This window comes from Jaculus jaculus, chromosome 16 (assembly GCF_020740685.1).
Source record: "Jaculus jaculus isolate mJacJac1 chromosome 16, mJacJac1.mat.Y.cur, whole genome shotgun sequence".
Lineage (NCBI taxonomy): Eukaryota > Metazoa > Chordata > Mammalia > Rodentia > Dipodidae > Jaculus > Jaculus jaculus.
Genome location: NC_059117.1, coordinates 76,511,669 through 76,528,410, shown reverse-complemented (window position 1 = coordinate 76,528,410; position 16,742 = coordinate 76,511,669). Strand labels below are relative to the sequence as shown.

At 46.8% G+C, this 16,742-nt stretch overlaps 1 protein-coding gene across 1 annotated transcript in view; it reads right to left on the bottom strand.

The window, feature by feature from the left end:
• The window catches only part of Abhd6 (abhydrolase domain containing 6, acylglycerol lipase), a 55,346-nt gene that overhangs the window by 1,807 nt on the left and 36,797 nt on the right, over window positions 1-16,742 (bottom strand). Inside the window, exons 3-8 of the mRNA XM_004669086.3 lie at window positions 12,701-12,857; window positions 11,086-11,199; window positions 8,021-8,153; window positions 2,114-2,271; window positions 1,756-1,810; window positions 1,166-1,266 (exon numbers count right to left, since the gene is read on the bottom strand). Coding sequence (XP_004669143.1) covers window positions 1,166-1,266; window positions 1,756-1,810; window positions 2,114-2,271; window positions 8,021-8,153; window positions 11,086-11,199; window positions 12,701-12,857 — 718 coding nt within the window. The remainder of the gene's footprint in view (window positions 1-1,165; window positions 1,267-1,755; window positions 1,811-2,113; window positions 2,272-8,020; window positions 8,154-11,085; window positions 11,200-12,700; window positions 12,858-16,742) is intronic.

Here is a 16,742-nt window from a genome sequence, read left to right as displayed (position 1 = left end):
TTGCCAGTGGTGAGACAGACAAGGCAGTCCTTGCTTGACTCCAAGGCTATGGTGGGAGGAGGAGCCAGGCAGGTCAGAGGATGGCTACAGCATGTCATGCCGGTGGCTCTGCCAGGGGGCTGAGAGAGATTCCAGGGGCTGAGAGAACACAATGGAGGGGTCTTTCCCTGAGTCCTGGGACAGCTGAAAGGTGCCAAGGCAGAGTCTCGAGTGCAGCAGTGTGAGGGTGGAAGGTCATGACAAGGTGGCAGGGCATGGGCAGGAGGGAGGCCGTGACCCCGCTTCCGGCTAGGTCCTCTGTCCCAGCAGGGAGGAGGTCCTGGCGTGCCACGTCGCTGGCCTTGCACGTACTGTTCCCCTGCCAGTGCTGGCAGGGAGGAGGAGCAGACGGAACAGGGTCTCCAGGGGGCGTCGTGCATGTGACCAACAACAGCTCCCCGTGGCCTCCCAGAATCCAAAGAGGGAGGCCGAAGTGAGCTCAACAGGCTCAGGAGTTGGGACAGAGCAAGCCAAAGAACAGGGGAGCTTGGGAAGCAAAGAGCCCTGAAACAAGGGCACATCTTGAAGCTTCTGCTATTTGGACTCGCCGTAGGGACAGCCCATGAAACATTAAGGGTCTCACATTTGTCACAGTCCTAGACCTTGGGCTCTTCCCTTGCAACAAAATGGACTTTGCGGTCTGGGTGAAAATTCTGGCTCCTGGACTGAGAGATTGCTTAGTGGTTAAAGGCACTTGCCTGTGAAGCCTAAGAACCCAGATTTAATTCCCCAGCACCCATGTAAGCCAGATGCACAGGGTGGCACATGCCTCTGGAGTTCATTTGCATGCCCATTCTTTCTATCTGCCTTTTTCTCTCTCTTAAATAAATAAATAATTTTAGAAAAAGTATTAATTAAAAAAAATAAACAGAGGTAGGAGGATCACCATGAGTTCAAAGCTAGCCTAGGACTACAGAATGAGTTACAGGTCAACCTGTGCTAGAGAGAGACCCTGCCACGACAAAAAAAATAAATAAATAAAAATAAAAAAATAAATAAGTAGATGTTCATGTTAAAAGTCAAAGGTCACGTTCTCAGCTCACAGAAATCTACAGGGCAGGGCTCCCTTCATCGGTCACCACTCGCTTCTCTCCAGGGCTTTTCTTCTGAAGGCCCCGTGACATACCTGGTCTTGTTTGCCCCAGATGATCTGTGTTGGAACCTTGATCTTGTCCATGTTCTGGTGCAAAGAGTATCTGGACTTCTCACTGACGATTTCCAAAAATACTTGTTGGAAAAGGAAACAGAGTGAGTGTGTGTAAGTTGTGACGGTGGGGACCACAGAAATCAAGTCCAGACCACCCCTGCCTCTTGTCAGGGACCCCGCGAACATTCAAGTTGAACGAGGTTTGATAAACCCAAGGCGGGGCCTGGGAGGATTGCTCGGTGGGTAAGGCGCTTGCCCAGTCAGCATGAGGTCCTGAGTGCCCACATAAATGCCAGGCACAGTGTCACATGCCTACTGTCCCAGCACTGGGGAGGTGGAGACAGGGAATCCCTGGGACTTGCTGGCTAGCTAGACTGGCCAAATCAGGTCTTGATTTAGCAAGGAAACCTGTCTCAAAAAAGTAAGACAAAGAGCAATGGAGGAGGACACCAGATGTCGCCCTCTGGTTTGCACACACACACACACACACACACACACACACACACACACGTGTGCCCACATTAGAACGCACATACACGTGCCAAAACAAGCCATGAAGAGCCACTTACACTTCCGGTAGAAGTTGTTGTGAGGGACGCGGACATCGACCAGGCCTTGCAGAATCTGAGGATAAATGACCCAGAGTGAGCAAGCAAGAGGACACTAGGCAGTGTCCTCTGGCCTGTCCTGGCTCTGGACACCAAAGGAAAGAAAGTCCAGCAATGTCCTGCACCACCCAGGGCTGGTCTCACAGATCTCCGGGATATAGGGCACAACGCAGTATGCCAGGAGGCTCTTTCTGTTTTGTTTTGCGGACCAGGGAGGAACCAAGGCATTGCTGTGAAGCCAGAGGTCCACCCCGAGCGGAAGACCTGTGACCGCACGGGAGAGCTCGGAAGGGCAAGAGATGCCGCTTGGGCACAGTACCTGCTGGGGCACCTTGAAGCGCACGTAGGAGCAGAGCTGCAGCATCTCGCTCATCTCCTCCGGGGTGGATGGGATCAGGGGGATTTTCTGCATGGAGGCCGAGTCCTGCAGCTCTTTGAGCCGCTGTACAAACTGATTATCAGTTGAATATTGCAGCCCTGTGGGACACAAACCAGGAGAGCTTGACAACACCACTGCTTTCTTACTACTTCCCTTATTCATTTTTATTTTTGGTTCTTTTCGAGGAGGGTTTCACTGTATCCCAGGCTGACCTGGAACTCATTCTAAAGTCTCAGGCTGGCCTTGAACTCATGGCAATCCTTCTGCCTCTGTCTTCCAAGTGCCACGATTAAAGGCATGCACCACACCTGGCTAACCCCTATTTTATACAGGGAACTTCACTAGCAATTTAAAGTTAACATATTCGTTTCTTTCACTAGGAGGTTCTTTATAATTGGTACTGTCATCCTAAATCAAACTAAAATCATGTTCTAAGAAATACAGAAAAAAACAAACTCAGCTCAAAATGGAGCTGAGCATGGTGGTGCATACCAATAATCCAGCACTCAGAGGTAAGGGCAGGAGGTTCATGAGTTCAAAGGCAGCTTGGGATATTTAGTAAACTCTAAGTGAGCCTGGACTATGTCTCAAAAACACAAAAGAAAGGGGCTAGAGAGATGGCTTAGCGGTTAAGCACTTGCCTGTGAAGCCTAAGGACCCCGGTTCAAGGCTCGATTCCCCAGGACCCACGTTAACCAGATGCACAAGGGGGCACACGCATCTGGAAATCATCTGCAGTGGCTGGAAGCCCTGGCGCGCCCATTCTGTCTCTCTCTCTGCCTCGTTCTCTGTCTGTCGCTCTCAAATAAATAAATAAAAATAAACCAAAAAAATTTTTTAAAGAAAGAAAGAAAAAGATTTTTACGAGTGATTTTTTCCACTGTAGCCATACACCAGGAGTGTTGGGAGGGCATAAGAAATGCAAACACCAATCAGGCATGGTGGCACAAGCCTTCAATCCCAGCACTCGGGAGCCAGAGATAGGAGGACGGTTGTGAGTTCCAGTCTGGCCTGAGATTGCAGAGTGACTCCCAGGTCAGCCTGGGCTACACTGAGACCCTACCTCAGGGTGGGGGGTGGGGAAAGAAAGAAAAGAAATGCAAGAAGTCATCTGTGTTCCTCAGACTCTTGAATTGGAATCTGCAGGTCAAGCAGCTGCAGGGGACTCACAGAAGGTGGAAGGTGAGGTGCCCCAGGACACCCTGCTGGTGCCATTTTCACATGGGCATCACTGAGAGGTGGCTGACGGCGGCATACAGTGGAGATAGAACTGAGGGCTGGGGGGACTGGCTGCCCCTCCCTTGGCCTGGACCCCATGGAAATTTCTCTTCTTTGAGGACTGCACAAAAGACACGGGAGAGTGTGGGTCTGCCTGCACCAGGCAGTACAAAGAGCCTTTTCCTCCAGAGGAGCACTGGGCAGTGGTTGAAGCCCACTCGCTTCAAGACTGCTGGGGGCTGGGGAGATGGCTCGGTGGTCAAAGACACTTGATTGCAAAATCTGCTGGCCTGGGGTTTGATTCCCCAGCACCCACGTGAGGCTGGCCACACAGTGGCTCATGCATCTGGTATTCATTTGTAGTGGCAGGAGGCCCTGGTGTGCACGTGTGCACAGATAAATAAAGTAAAAAGTTCATTGTTTCACATCACCCTGGAGGACAAGGGAACCCAGAAGAGTTGACATTGTGCAGGAAGGAAGTAATTCTCACTCACACCACTGCAGCACAGACCACAAATTCTCAGTGTTCAGCATAGCCGAAGAACTGGAATTCAGAAAGAAGCCAAACACGTGGTGCACGCCTATTCCCCGCACCTCCCCAGGGAGGTAGAGACAGGAGGGTCAGGAGTGTGAGGACAGTCTGCACTATATCAGACCTTGTCCAAAGGATGGACAGACAGACAGCAAGAAGGGAGGGAGGCCGTCCTCAGCTACATAAAAGGCCTGCCAGAGCTTCTTGAGACCTTGCCTGGAAAATTATTTCAAAATTAAGACAAAGTTTTGCTACGTCCACGGCGACCTCGCCTGTGTAGCAAGCAGAGATGCTTCTGCACTGGAAGAGAGCTGAGGACAGAGGGCCAGCACTCTTCGGAGGGATGCCCCCGGTGACCCCTTGGCAGTCAGTTACTGTAATGGTTCCTGCTGCCCATGAAGTCACGACGACCTGATTACTGGCGCCAATGAGCTGTTTTCTGTGTTCTGTTTCTTTCCTGCTTCCTTCTAGTTGTTTGTCAAAGAACAGCTAGTTTCTACGCTACGCTTACTATTAATCATGCACGCAAGCAGAGTACAAAAAACAATTTGAGTATTGAATGTGCCCCTCCTATGATTAGGGCAATGGAGGAAATGTATAACTCTACTAGGAATAAAAAATTAACTCTAGAACAGTTTTTAGATGGTGTAGAGTAGAAACAGCTTATGATGTTTTAGAACAATACTGATCCTGAGAAAGTGAAGGTAGAAATGTTAATCGGTAATGTTCATAAAAAGCATGACGATTCTGCAGAAAAGAAGTTACAAAAGTTGGGCATTCCCACCAGAACGCTTCCTGGGGGGTATGTTCAGTACTTGATCAAGGGCTGTTAGTAGACTCCCAGAGCTGGGAACTACTTAGATCCACTCCCCTATGAGGGAGGATATGATGAATTCAGTAATAGATAAATAAATTATGAAGGAAAAAGGAGGCTATGGCATTCTCTTCCATTTATAAAATGCTTAGCAAGGACACGTAAGCCTTGGTGCTTATACTCTAGACAAGTAAAAGAATTCCTGGAAAACATTAAACCAGCCTTAAAATATTGGTGGTCTTTGGATAGAAACACTTTTATAATGAATATGAGGATTATATAAATAATCTAATAAGTGGAAAGAGATGGCTCTCTGCTCGGTTTATAAAAAATAAATAACCTATTGTTCACCTTACATCCCTTACCCCAAGCTTCTATTCATGTAAAGCTGTGGTCAATGGTACAAGACTTCCTTCTTAAAAAATGGGTACATTCCTGCCTGATAAATATCACATGTATGCTTACAATAGAACAATACTTAAGATTGTTTAGATTAATGATTTCTGAGATCACTTGTTGGCTTGCTAAGTTTCCTTGTTCAATCTGTATAAAACCTTCATAAAACCTTCAGTAAATTGCAGCAGCATATTCAACTTAGAGTGTGTCTGTCATTTCCTCGCCGAATCCCGAGTTCTCCTTGAGCCTTCACCCTTGTTCTCCCTCGGTCCTGATCTCCCCGAGAGTCAGTCTGCGGCAAAGTTTATTAACAAAACTTAGGTAGGGCTGGAGAGATGGCTTAGTGGTTAAGGCACTTCCCTGCAAAGACTAAGGACCCAGGTCCAATTCCCCAGTATGTACATTAAGCTAGACGCACAAGGTGGCACATGTGTCTGGAGTTAGTTTGCAGTGGCTGGAGGCCCTGGTGCACCTATTCTCTTTTTCTCTCTCTCTCAAATAAATAAATAAACAAACATAAAAATAATTTTTAAAAAGTCTGGCCATGGTGGCACATGCCTTTAATCACAGGACTCTCGAGGAAGAGGTAGGAGGATAATCGAGAGTTTGAGGCCAGCCTGAGACTACACAGTGAATTCCAGGTCAGCCTGGGCTAGAGTGAGATCCTATCTTGAAAAAACAAAAGTCCCTGATCCAGATGTGGTGTTGCCTACCTTTATTCCCAGCATTTGGGAGGATGAGATAGGAGGATCACCATAAATTGGAGGCCAGCCTAGGGCTACACAGTGAGATCCAGCTCAGCCTGTGCTAGACCCTACCACAAAACAAAACAAAACAAAACAAAACAAAACAAAACAAAACAAAACAAAACAAAATGTCACTGAGACACACATCTAAAATGGAAGCACTTTTTTTGTTTGTTTGTTTGTTTTGTATTTTGAGGTAGGGTCTTGCTCTAGCCCAGGCTGACCTGGAATTCACTATGTAGTTTCAGGGTGGCTTTGAATTCATGGCAATCCACCTACCACTGCCTCCCAACTGCTGGGATTAAAGGTGTGCGCCACCACACCTGGCTTAAAATTGAAGCCCTTTAGTCAGGTGTGGTGGCTTATGTTTATGATCCCAGAACTTGGTAGTCTGAGGCAAGAGGCAAGTTCAAGGCCAGCCTGGGTTACATAGCAGTACCACCTCAAAAAAAACAACTTTCCTATGTTTAAATACACTTGTAATGTACCAAAAGAGAGGGATGGGAGCAAGTAAGAGAAAGGGAAATATTATGATTTTTACGTATCATACATAACAAATCAAAATTTGATGACTTACGGGATAAAAATAAATTTACAACTTCAACTTCAGGTGGCAATTTCTAGAGACATGTTACACCTCAGATTGGTACATGTGCATACACATATGTACATGTGTTCACAAAGAAACACATATGTGGAAAGAGAAACCAAAGTTTATTTTTTTAAAGAAATCTTATAAAGAACTTTGTGGTTTGAATCCAATGTCCCCCATAAACTTGTGAGTCTTGTATATCTGGTCCTCATATGATGGTAGTTTTGGAGGGGAGCCTTGCTGAAGGAGCTGTATTGTTGAGGGCGGGCTTAGGGGTGTTATGACTAGTTCCCCCTTGCTAGGGAGTTCAGCTCATTCCTGCTGCCGTTTTCCACCTGCTGGGGCAGCGGTGACGCACAGCCTCTGCTCATGCCATGTTTTTCCATGCCATCGTGGAGCTTCCCATGGAGACTGTGAGCCAAAACAAAGTCTTTCCTCCCATCAGCTGCTTTTGGTTGGGTGCTTTGTCCCAGCAATGGGAAGGTAACTACACCAGGGACTATTTGGGAAAAAGAAAGGACAAGTGAGGGATGGGGACAAGTACTGAGGAATTCACTATATAGTCTCAGGATGGCCTTGAACTCACAGTGAACCTCCTACCTCTGCCTCCCAAGTACTGGGATTAAAGGTATGCACTACCATGCCTGGCTCAAGATTATTATTTTCTAATATTTTATTTTTATTTATGAGACAGAGAGAGAGAGAGAGAGACAGAATGGGTGCACCAGGGCCTCTATCCACTGTAAACGAACTCTTGATGCATGGGCCACCAGGTGTAACTGGCTTACATGGGTACTGGGAAATTGAACTGGGTCCTTAGGCTTTGCAGGCAAGTACCTTAACTACTAAGCTATCTCTCCAGCCCAGAAATATTATTTTTTAAAAAAATTTTACTTATTTATTTATTTATTTGCAAGCAGAAAGAGAAAGAGAGAAAGAATGAATGAGCATGCCAGGGCCTCCAGCCACTGAAGATGCATTCCAGGTGCATGCACCACTTTATGCATCTGGCTTTATGTAGGTTATGGGGAACCATATTCAGGTTGCTAGGCTTTACAGGCAAGCACCTTAATGGCTGAGTCATCTTTCAAGCCCCAGAAAGGTTATTTTAAAAGTAGCCACAAGGTAGACATGACAGTGTACCCCTGTAATCTCTGCCCTCAGAAGACAAGCCAAAAGATCATCTGTGAATTCAAGGCCAGCCTGGTCCACACAGCAAGTTCCAGGCCAGACAGGACTAGTGAGGCTCTGTTCCCCAATAACAAAAATAATATTAAAGGGCTGGAGAGATGGCTTAGCAGTTAAGGTGCTTGCCTGCAAAGCCTAAGGACCCATGTTTGACTCACCAGGTCCCACGTTAGCCAGACACACAAGCCCACTAAATGGTGCAAGCATCTGGAGTTCAATTACAATGGATGAGGGCCTTGTGTGTCAATTTTCTCTCTAAAATAAAAATAAATAGATAAAAGCAGTCTATATAGCATTTTCTCCCGATTCCCATCCCGTGCACTCGAGTCTCTCAGAAGGACGCATTAGGCATGAAACATACCAGCAGGGCACACGAGACACAGGCTGGAGATGTCCGAAGGGTAACAGGCAGCGTACACTCCGGCCACGTGACCCCCCATGGAAGTGCCGATGAGGTGGAAGGGCTTTTGGTTTAGCTTGATGCACTCGACGAACTAGGGAGAAATGAGAGGGAGCCACAGTCACAGATGGGTCGTTGGCAGGGGCCGTGGAACAGGCTCCCTACATAACCGAATGTGGTCACGCACAACAAGACATGGCTGCTGACAGCTGAGTCTGAGATTTTACTGGAACATTACCAAGATGGGCCAAGTGTTGGAGAGATGGCTAAGTGGTTAAGTCACTTGCCAGAAAAGCCTAGTGACCTGGATCTGACTCCCCACTGCTCACATGCATAGAGTGGCGCATGTATCTGCAGTTCCTCTGCAGTGCTTAGAGGCCCTGCACGCAGCCAGATGTACAATGCATCTGGAGTTTATTTATAGTGGCTGGAGGCCCTGATATACCCATACTCTCTCTGTATCACTAAGCTTGCAAATAATAAATAAATAAAAATATTTTGGGGGGCTGGAGGGATGGCTTAGTGGTTGAGTGCTTGCCTGTGAAGCCTAAGGACCCCAGTTTGAGGCTCCACTCCCCAGGACCCACGTTAGCTAGATGCACAAGGGGGTGCATGTGTCTGGAGTTGGTTTGCAGTGGCTGGAGGCCCTGGCATGCCCATTCTCTCTCCCTCTCTCTATCTGCCTCTTTCTCTCTCTGTCTGTTGCTCTCAAATAAATAAATAAAAATAACAACAACAACAAAAAAGCTGGAAAAAATATTTTTTTTTAAAAAAAGACGAGGGCTGGAGAGACTGAGCAGTAGTTAAGGCATTTGCCTACAAAATTTAATGACTGGAGTCCAATTCCCCAGTACCCATGTAAAGCCAGATGCACAAAGTGGTACACACATATGGAAGTCGTTTGCAGTGGACAGAGGCTCTGTCCCCCCCCACCTTCCCCCTATGCATGCCTCTCTCTCTCTCTCTCTTTTTCGAGGTAGGGTCTCACTCTAGCTCAGGCTGACCAGGAATTCACTCTGTAGTTTCAGACTGGCCTCAAACTCATGGCAATCCTCCTACCTCTGCCTCCCGAGTGCTGGGATTAAAGGCATGCGCCACCACGCTTGGCTGTCTCTCTCTCTTTAAAAAAAGAAGATGAGCCTTGTGGCATCTATGCAGCTGGCTTTTCACAAGTGACGGGTGGGCCATTAGTAAACAAGAAACTGCAAGGAGTCCCCCGATAAGTCATGAACTGTTCTGTGAGGGCCCAAGGAATAAATGTGCTTTGCTCTGTGGACCAGAAGGTCTCTGCTGTAACCACTCAACTCTGCTGCTATGCCACAACACTGTCAGAGACCACACCTAGGCAAATGAGGCTGGCTGCATTTCAACAGAACTTAGTGTATGAAAAGATGCGGCAATCACAGGCCATGGGTCACAGGTCAGTGAGTCCTGCCTGATTGTAAAGCCCTTGCCAGCCATGTCGAGCCAAGCAACCATCCAACCATCACAGGAAAAATATTTATTGGATATTAATTATGTATAAGAAATGATGGTTAGCTGCTGGAGACATAACAAAGAGCCAGAGATAAAGTTCCTGACCTCATTAAAATATAAAGTCTAGGGCTGGAGGGATGGCTTAGTGGTTAAGGCATTTGCCTGCAAAGCCAAAGGACCCACGTTAGCCAGATGCACAAGGCAGTGCACACATCTGGAGTTTGTTTGCAGTGGCTGGAGGCCCTGGCGTGCCCATTCTCAATCTCTCTCTCTGTGTGAAATAAATAAAAATAAAAATATTAAAATATATATATATGAAGTCTAGCCAGGCATGGTGGGGCACACACCTTTACTGAGGTATGAGGATTGCCATGAGTTTCAGACCAACATGGGCTAAAAGTGAGTTCAAGGCCAGCCTGGCCAACAGGGTTAAATTCCAGGTCACCAGGGTTAAAGTGAGACCCTACTTCAAAAAAAGAAGGTGGGGGGGGCTGGGGAGATGGCTCAGCTATTAAAGGCACGTGCTAGCAAACCCTGCCAACCTGGGTTCAATTCCCTAGTATGCACCTGAAGACAGATCCACAGAGAGGTGCATAAGTCTGGAGTTCACTGGCAATGACAAAAGGTCCTGTCATGCCCATACTATTTATCCCCCCTGCTAAAATAATTAACTAATTAATAATGAAGTTTAACAGGAGAGACAGACATTATCAAGTAAATATTTTTCTTTAGAGAAAATACCCAGTGGGAACCTGAAACTCAAGGCCTACTCAATTACAAATGGACTCATGACCTTGGAAGCTAGAAATGGGCACCAAAACACAACTGACAAGGCATACCCTCCCAAGCCGGGCACAGGGGCTACTGCTGTTGGCATGTTGCTGGGAAACAGAAAAGCAGACCCCTAGAGAGAGGTACAGTGTTGTGGGATTATTTTTTTTTATTTTTATATTCGAGGTAGGGTCTTGCTATAGTCCACGCTGGCCTGGAATCCACTCTGTAGTCTCAGGGCAGCCTCGAACTCATGATGATCCTCCTACTTCTGCCTCCCGAGTGCTGGGATTAAACGCATGCAGCACCTCAACTGCCTAGTTTTGTGGGTTTCTAAACTCCTTTGCAATGAGCCCGGAAAGTGTCTAGATTACATTTCTTCACAGGTGAAACAGGCTTAGAGGTGAAGTGTCTGTTATAACCCCAGCCAGCCCAGCATGGTACCGCACGCCTTTAATTCCAGCACTCGGGAGGCAGAGGTAGGAGGATGGCCGTGAGCTTGAGGCCATCCTGAGACTTCAGAGTGAACTCCAGGTCAGCCTGGGCTAGAGTGAGACCCCTGCCTCAAAAAAACAAAAAATAAAATAAATTAATATGCCCCAGCCCTTTATAGCTGACCATAGGTAGTGCCGTTTCATTGGTCAGAGCTTGAAGACACAGTGCTCTGGAGGGAGGTGCAAACACTGCCTGTTCCCTAGGGCGGCTGGGTGACGATGAGGATGACACGGGTGACGATGACAGAGACCCAGCGTAGACAACTCGCGGCTTAGCGCCCTTACCTGATGTATCCTCTTCACTTGTCCGTCTATGGACAGGTCGTCCAGGGAGGAGCGAGTGGTTCCTTCATGTCCCGGCATGTCCACACAGACCAAGTGCAGGTTCTTTGGAAGAAACTGAGGCCACAGACCAAGGCAGTCAGCACATGCTTGTGCAACATGTGTCTGCCAACTGTGGGGTGGAGGGGAGATTGCCCCTACATACCAAGTGCCCTCAACAGCCATCCTTAACTTGTGTGCTTCTGGGCCTCCCAGTGTCTTACCCAACAGGTGTGAATAAGCCTCACAGGGATGGGAGAGCCCCAAAGACTAGAGGGGTTCTGTGGATGACCAGAAAGGGATCAGAAAGCCCAGGCTGGAGGGTTTGTTGTTTTTTTTTTTCTGTCTGTGTGTGTTTTTTTTGAGATAGGTTCTCACTCTAGCCCAGGCTGATCTAGAATTCACTATGTAGTCTCAGGGTGGCCTTCAACTCATGGCGATCCTCCTGCCTCTGCCTCCTGAGTGCTGGGATTAAAGGCGTGCGCTTGTCTTGTCCTTTCTTAATATTTCTGGGCTGGCACTACTTTAAAATTTCAGTGGCTGAGGCCCTGGCACGTCAATTCTCTCTCTGTCTCTAAAAAAAAGTTAAATTTAAAAAAGTCATTTGACAGGGCGTGGTGGTGCATGCCTTTAATTCCAGCACTCGGGATGAAGAGGTAGGAGGATCGCTGTGAGTTCGAGGCCACTTTGAGACTACACAGTGAACTCCAGGTCAGCCTGGGCTAGAGCAAGACCCTACCTCAAAAACAACAACAAAGAAAAAACACCCCAAAACAGAAAAATGAAGGCTGGAGAGATGGCTCAGTGATTAAAGGCATTTGCTTGCAAAGCTTGATGGCCCAGGTTCAGACTCCCCAGGACCTCCAGAAACCAGATGCACAGAGTGGCACATGGGTCTGGAGTTGGTCTGAAGTGGTGAGGTACCCTGGTATGCATGTTCTCTCTCTCTTCCCCCTTTCTCAAACAAATAATTTAAAAAATATTTATTTGCAGGAAGAGAGAGAAAGAAAGATTTGACATGCCAAGGCCCCTAGCCTTTTTAGAAATAAAAACTAGAGGGCTGGAGAGATGGCTTAACAGTGAAGGTGCTTGCCAGCAAAACAAAAGGACCTAGGTTCGAGTCCCCAGAATCCACATAAAGCCAGATGCACAAGGTGGTGCATACATCTGGAGTTTGTCCGCAGTGGCTAGAGGCCCTGGCGTGCCCATTCTCTCTCTTTCTATCTGCTTCTCTCTCTCAAATAAATAAATAAATAATAAAATACTTAAAAAAATACAGCCCAGCCTCAACCTTCATGGAAGTTCTGAGACAGAACATCAGGAAACTCCCTAAAAGATTCCTGAGGGACAGGCTTAACAAATAGTGCTGAATTCGACCCATTTCATCTGACAAGAGAATCTGAGTGATACAACTGGTTAAGTCTAAGATTCAACTTGAACTGGTGGTTTATTTTCTGTGTTCTAACCACTGCTTATGTAAAGTGCGGGTGGGACCTCTCCCTCCTGAGAGAGGTGAGTGTGATGACATCACGTGCAGGTGGGACCCCTCCCTCCAAGACAGGTGGGTGTGGAAGCGCACCTTGACCACGCTGAGCCACATGTCCTTGTGAGCTGAGAACCCGTGCAGCATGAGGATGGACGGCCTGTGGCCCGGCCTGCCCCGGAAGGAGTAGCAGAACTGGTAGTCCCCGTGCTGGGCATAGCGGACCTGCATGCCTAGCGTCCTCCGCCAGTACCTAGGGGGCGATCAAGGCAAAACACACACAGCGCAGTCAGGGAAAAGGGCTTTGGGAGGGCCGCCTGCTGAGTGAGGCGATAAGCACTTCTCCCAGCCCTCCAACTCAAAACAGCGCTAAGAAGAGGACAGGGCTGTTTCGGTAAGAACTATGTCAGGGGCTGGAGAGATGGCTTAGCGGTTAAGTGCTTGCCTGTGAAGCCTAAGGACCCCAGTTCGAGGCTCGGTTCCCCAGATCCCACGTTAGCCAGATGCACAAGGGGGCGCACGCGTCTGGAGTTCGTTTGCAGAGGCTGGAAGCCCTGGCGCGCCCATTCTCTCTCTCTCCCTCTATCTGTCTTTCTCTCTGTGTCTGTCGCTCTCAAATAAATAAATAAAAAATTTAAAAAAAAAACAACAAAAAAACCCAAATATGTTTAATAAAAAAAAAAAGAACTATGTCAGAGCTGGAGAGTGGCTTAGCAGCTAAGATGCCTGCCTGTGAAACCTAAGGACCCGGGTTCAATTCCCCAGGACCCACGTAAGGCAGATGCACAGAGTGGCACATGCATCTGGAGTTCACGTGCAGTGGTTGGGGTTCCTGGTGCACCCATTCTCTCTTTCTGCCTTTTATCTCTCTCAAATAAATTTCAAAAAGTAAAACAAAGATAAGCATGTCATGTACTTATCTGGAGGAAGAGGACTGAGGGGAGGCTGTGAACAGACAAGAAATAGTAATAAGGGATGAAAAGTACATGATATACGTACATGAAAATGTCAGAATTAAACCATTATTTTGCATATTAATATATGGCAATAAAAAGGAAAACGAGTGAACAAAGGGGGCGGGGGAGATGGTTCTGTGGGCTGTTGCCCAGGCTGACCTGGAACTCACTTGCGTAAACAAGGCGTCCTTACGGGTCTGAACTGGAGGTACAGAATGCGGGGCAAGTAGGAGGAAGGGGGATGCCTAGAGAAGGGAGACTTGGAACTGCTTCCTTTTGAACCTTTAAAAAATATTTCTATTTAGAAGACGGGCATGGTGGCACACACCTTTAATCCCAGCCCTTGGGAAGAAGAGGTAAGCGGATCACCATGGGTTGGAGGCCACCCTGAGACTAAATAGTGAATTCTGCTTGTTTATTAGAATGGGCGCACCAGGGCCTCCTGCCACTGCAAATGAACTCCAGACGCGTGCGCCCCATTGTGCATCTGGCTTTATGTGGAGACTAGGGAACTTAACTCAGGCCAGCAGGCTTTGCGAGCAAGTGCCTTTAACTGCTGAGCCTTCTCTGTTTCCCCACTTTTAAGCCTTTCACAGTGACTACTTTGCCTATCCAAAACAGTAAACACAGCTGAGTGTGGTGATATGTGCCTTTAATGCCAGCAGAGGTAGGAGGATCACTGTGAGTTCGAGGCCTCTCTGAGACGACATAGTGAATTCCAGGTCAGCATGGGCTACAGCAAGACCCTACCTCAGGAAAGCAAAACAATGACACAAACAAAAAGATAAGGGGGCTTGAGAGATGGCTTTAGTGGTTAAGGCACTTTCCTACAAAGCCAAAGGACCCAGGTTCGATTCCCAGAACCCATGTAAGCCAGATGCACACGGTGGAGCATGTGTCTGGAGTTCATCTGCAGTGGCTGGAGGCCCTGGTGTGCCCATTCTCTCTGTCTGTCATCAAAAGCTGGTTAGCTTACAGGCTCTTCCTATGATGCAAACATGTTTCAGAATTTGAAGACATGGTATCATGGCACAAGTCTGCTCATCCACGCTATCCCAGCTCACGAAATTACTAACTATATACTTTGAACCTCAGTTTCCTCACTGACAATATGGAGGAATGTTGCATCCTACTGATGTTGTGTGATAAAACCAGATAACCCCCACATGAAATTTACTTCAAGACCCGGCACAGAGATCCAATAAACAGCAGGTTTTTTGTATTGCATTAAAAAAAAAAAATCTCACCTTCCAAATAAATCATCTGCTAAAAATCAAGAGAAAAATTGGAGGAAATATTTGCAATAAGCATGATAGCTACAAATTGATGTCATTTCTCCTTTTTCTCCACTTCTCCTCCACTTTGTTTTCTCTCCTTCTTTCTGTCCCTCCTTTTCTTCTTCCCCCTCCTCCTCCTCCCTCCCCCCGTGCCAGGGCAAATCCAGGACCCCATGCATGCTAGGTAAGGACTCTACCACTAAGCCATGTCCCAGTGCAGAATTGGTATCTTTAGTACATAAAACACTTATAAACTTCTGGGCATGTCGGTGCACGCCTTTAATCCCAGCACTTGGGAGGAGGGATGGGTAGGAGGATCATCATGAGTTTGAGGCTACCCTGAGACTACATAGTGAATTCGAGGTAAGCCTGGGCTTAGAGTGAGACCCTTCCAAAACAAAAAAAGAAAACAAATGACAACAAAAAATCACACTTACAAACTTACATGAATTATACTAAAAATTTAATTTCACAACAAGCAAAATGAATAAAAATAAAACTCAAAGTAGTCAAGATATAATGATGAACAAATGTGCTGACATTGGCTAATAATTAAGGACATAAACATACAATGTGTTATGTGTCACTAGAATCTTAGGTTCCTCACTGACCACTCTACAAACACCTAGGAGATAGTGGTTTTTCTTTCTATCCAGGCAGGTTCTCACTCTAGCCCAAGCCGACCTGGAGCTCACTCTGTAGCCCCAGCCTGGCCTTGAACTCATGATGATCCTCCTACCAGCCTCCCCAGTGCTAAGACTAAAAGTGTGTGCCACCATGCCTGGCAAGAAATTCTAAATCTTTTAGGGTCCCTATTATATGTGGACTTCCAAATTAGAAAAGTGGCACTCCCCCCTTCTTTTTTAAAAAATATTTTTCTGTTTTTATTTATTTATTTGAGAGGGACAGAGAGAGAATGAGGCTGATAGAGAGGGAGAAGAGAGAATGGGCGCACCAGCGCCTCCAGCCACTGCAAACGAGCTCCAGACACGTGCGCCCCTTGTGCATCTGGCTAATGAGGGTCCTGGGGAATCGAGCCTCAAACTGGGGTCCTTAGGCATCACAGGCAAGTGCTTAACCACTAAGCCATCTCTCTAGCCCACCCCCTTCTTTTAAGCCTATTAGAATGTCCAGCCATTCTAGGGAACCATCAGGAGTCTTTAAAACTGACCTAGTAATCATATTTTCAAAAATAATTTGTTTCAGAGAAATAAACAGAAACCTTGAGGAAAAAAAATCCAAGATAGTCAAATTAATGTAATTTACATTAGAGAAAAAAAAAATCAGGTTGGAGAGATGGCTTAGCAGTTAAGGCATTTGCCTTTGAAGCCTAAAGATCCAGGTTTGATTCCCAGGATCCACATAAACCAGATATACAAGGTGGTGCATGCGTTTGGAGTTCGTTTGCAGTGGCTGGACGCCCTGGCACACCTATTCTCTCTCTCTCTCTCTCTCTTTCTCTTATCTGACTCTCTCTCTCTTTCAAATAAAATATTTTTAAACAATTAATAGCACCTTAGTATTCATTTATGGAAATGCTATGTAAACCACAATATATTGAAATGATGTCACATTTTTCTGTTATGTATTTATTTCTGGTTCTGGAATTCACTATGTAGTCCCAGGCTGGCCTTGAACCCAAAGTGAAATCCTCCTACCTCAGCCTCCTGAGTGCTGAGATTAAAGGTGTGTGACACTACACCCAGCAAATTTTGCTATTATTCTTTTTTTTTTCTGATTTTATTTTATTTATTTATTTGAGACAGAGAGAGAGAGAATGAGCACACCAGGGCCTCCAGCCACTGCAAACGAGCTCCAGACACGTGCACCACCTTGTGCATCTGGCTAACGTGGGTCCTGGGGAATCGAGCCTCAAACCGGGGTCCTTAGGCTTCACAGGCAAGT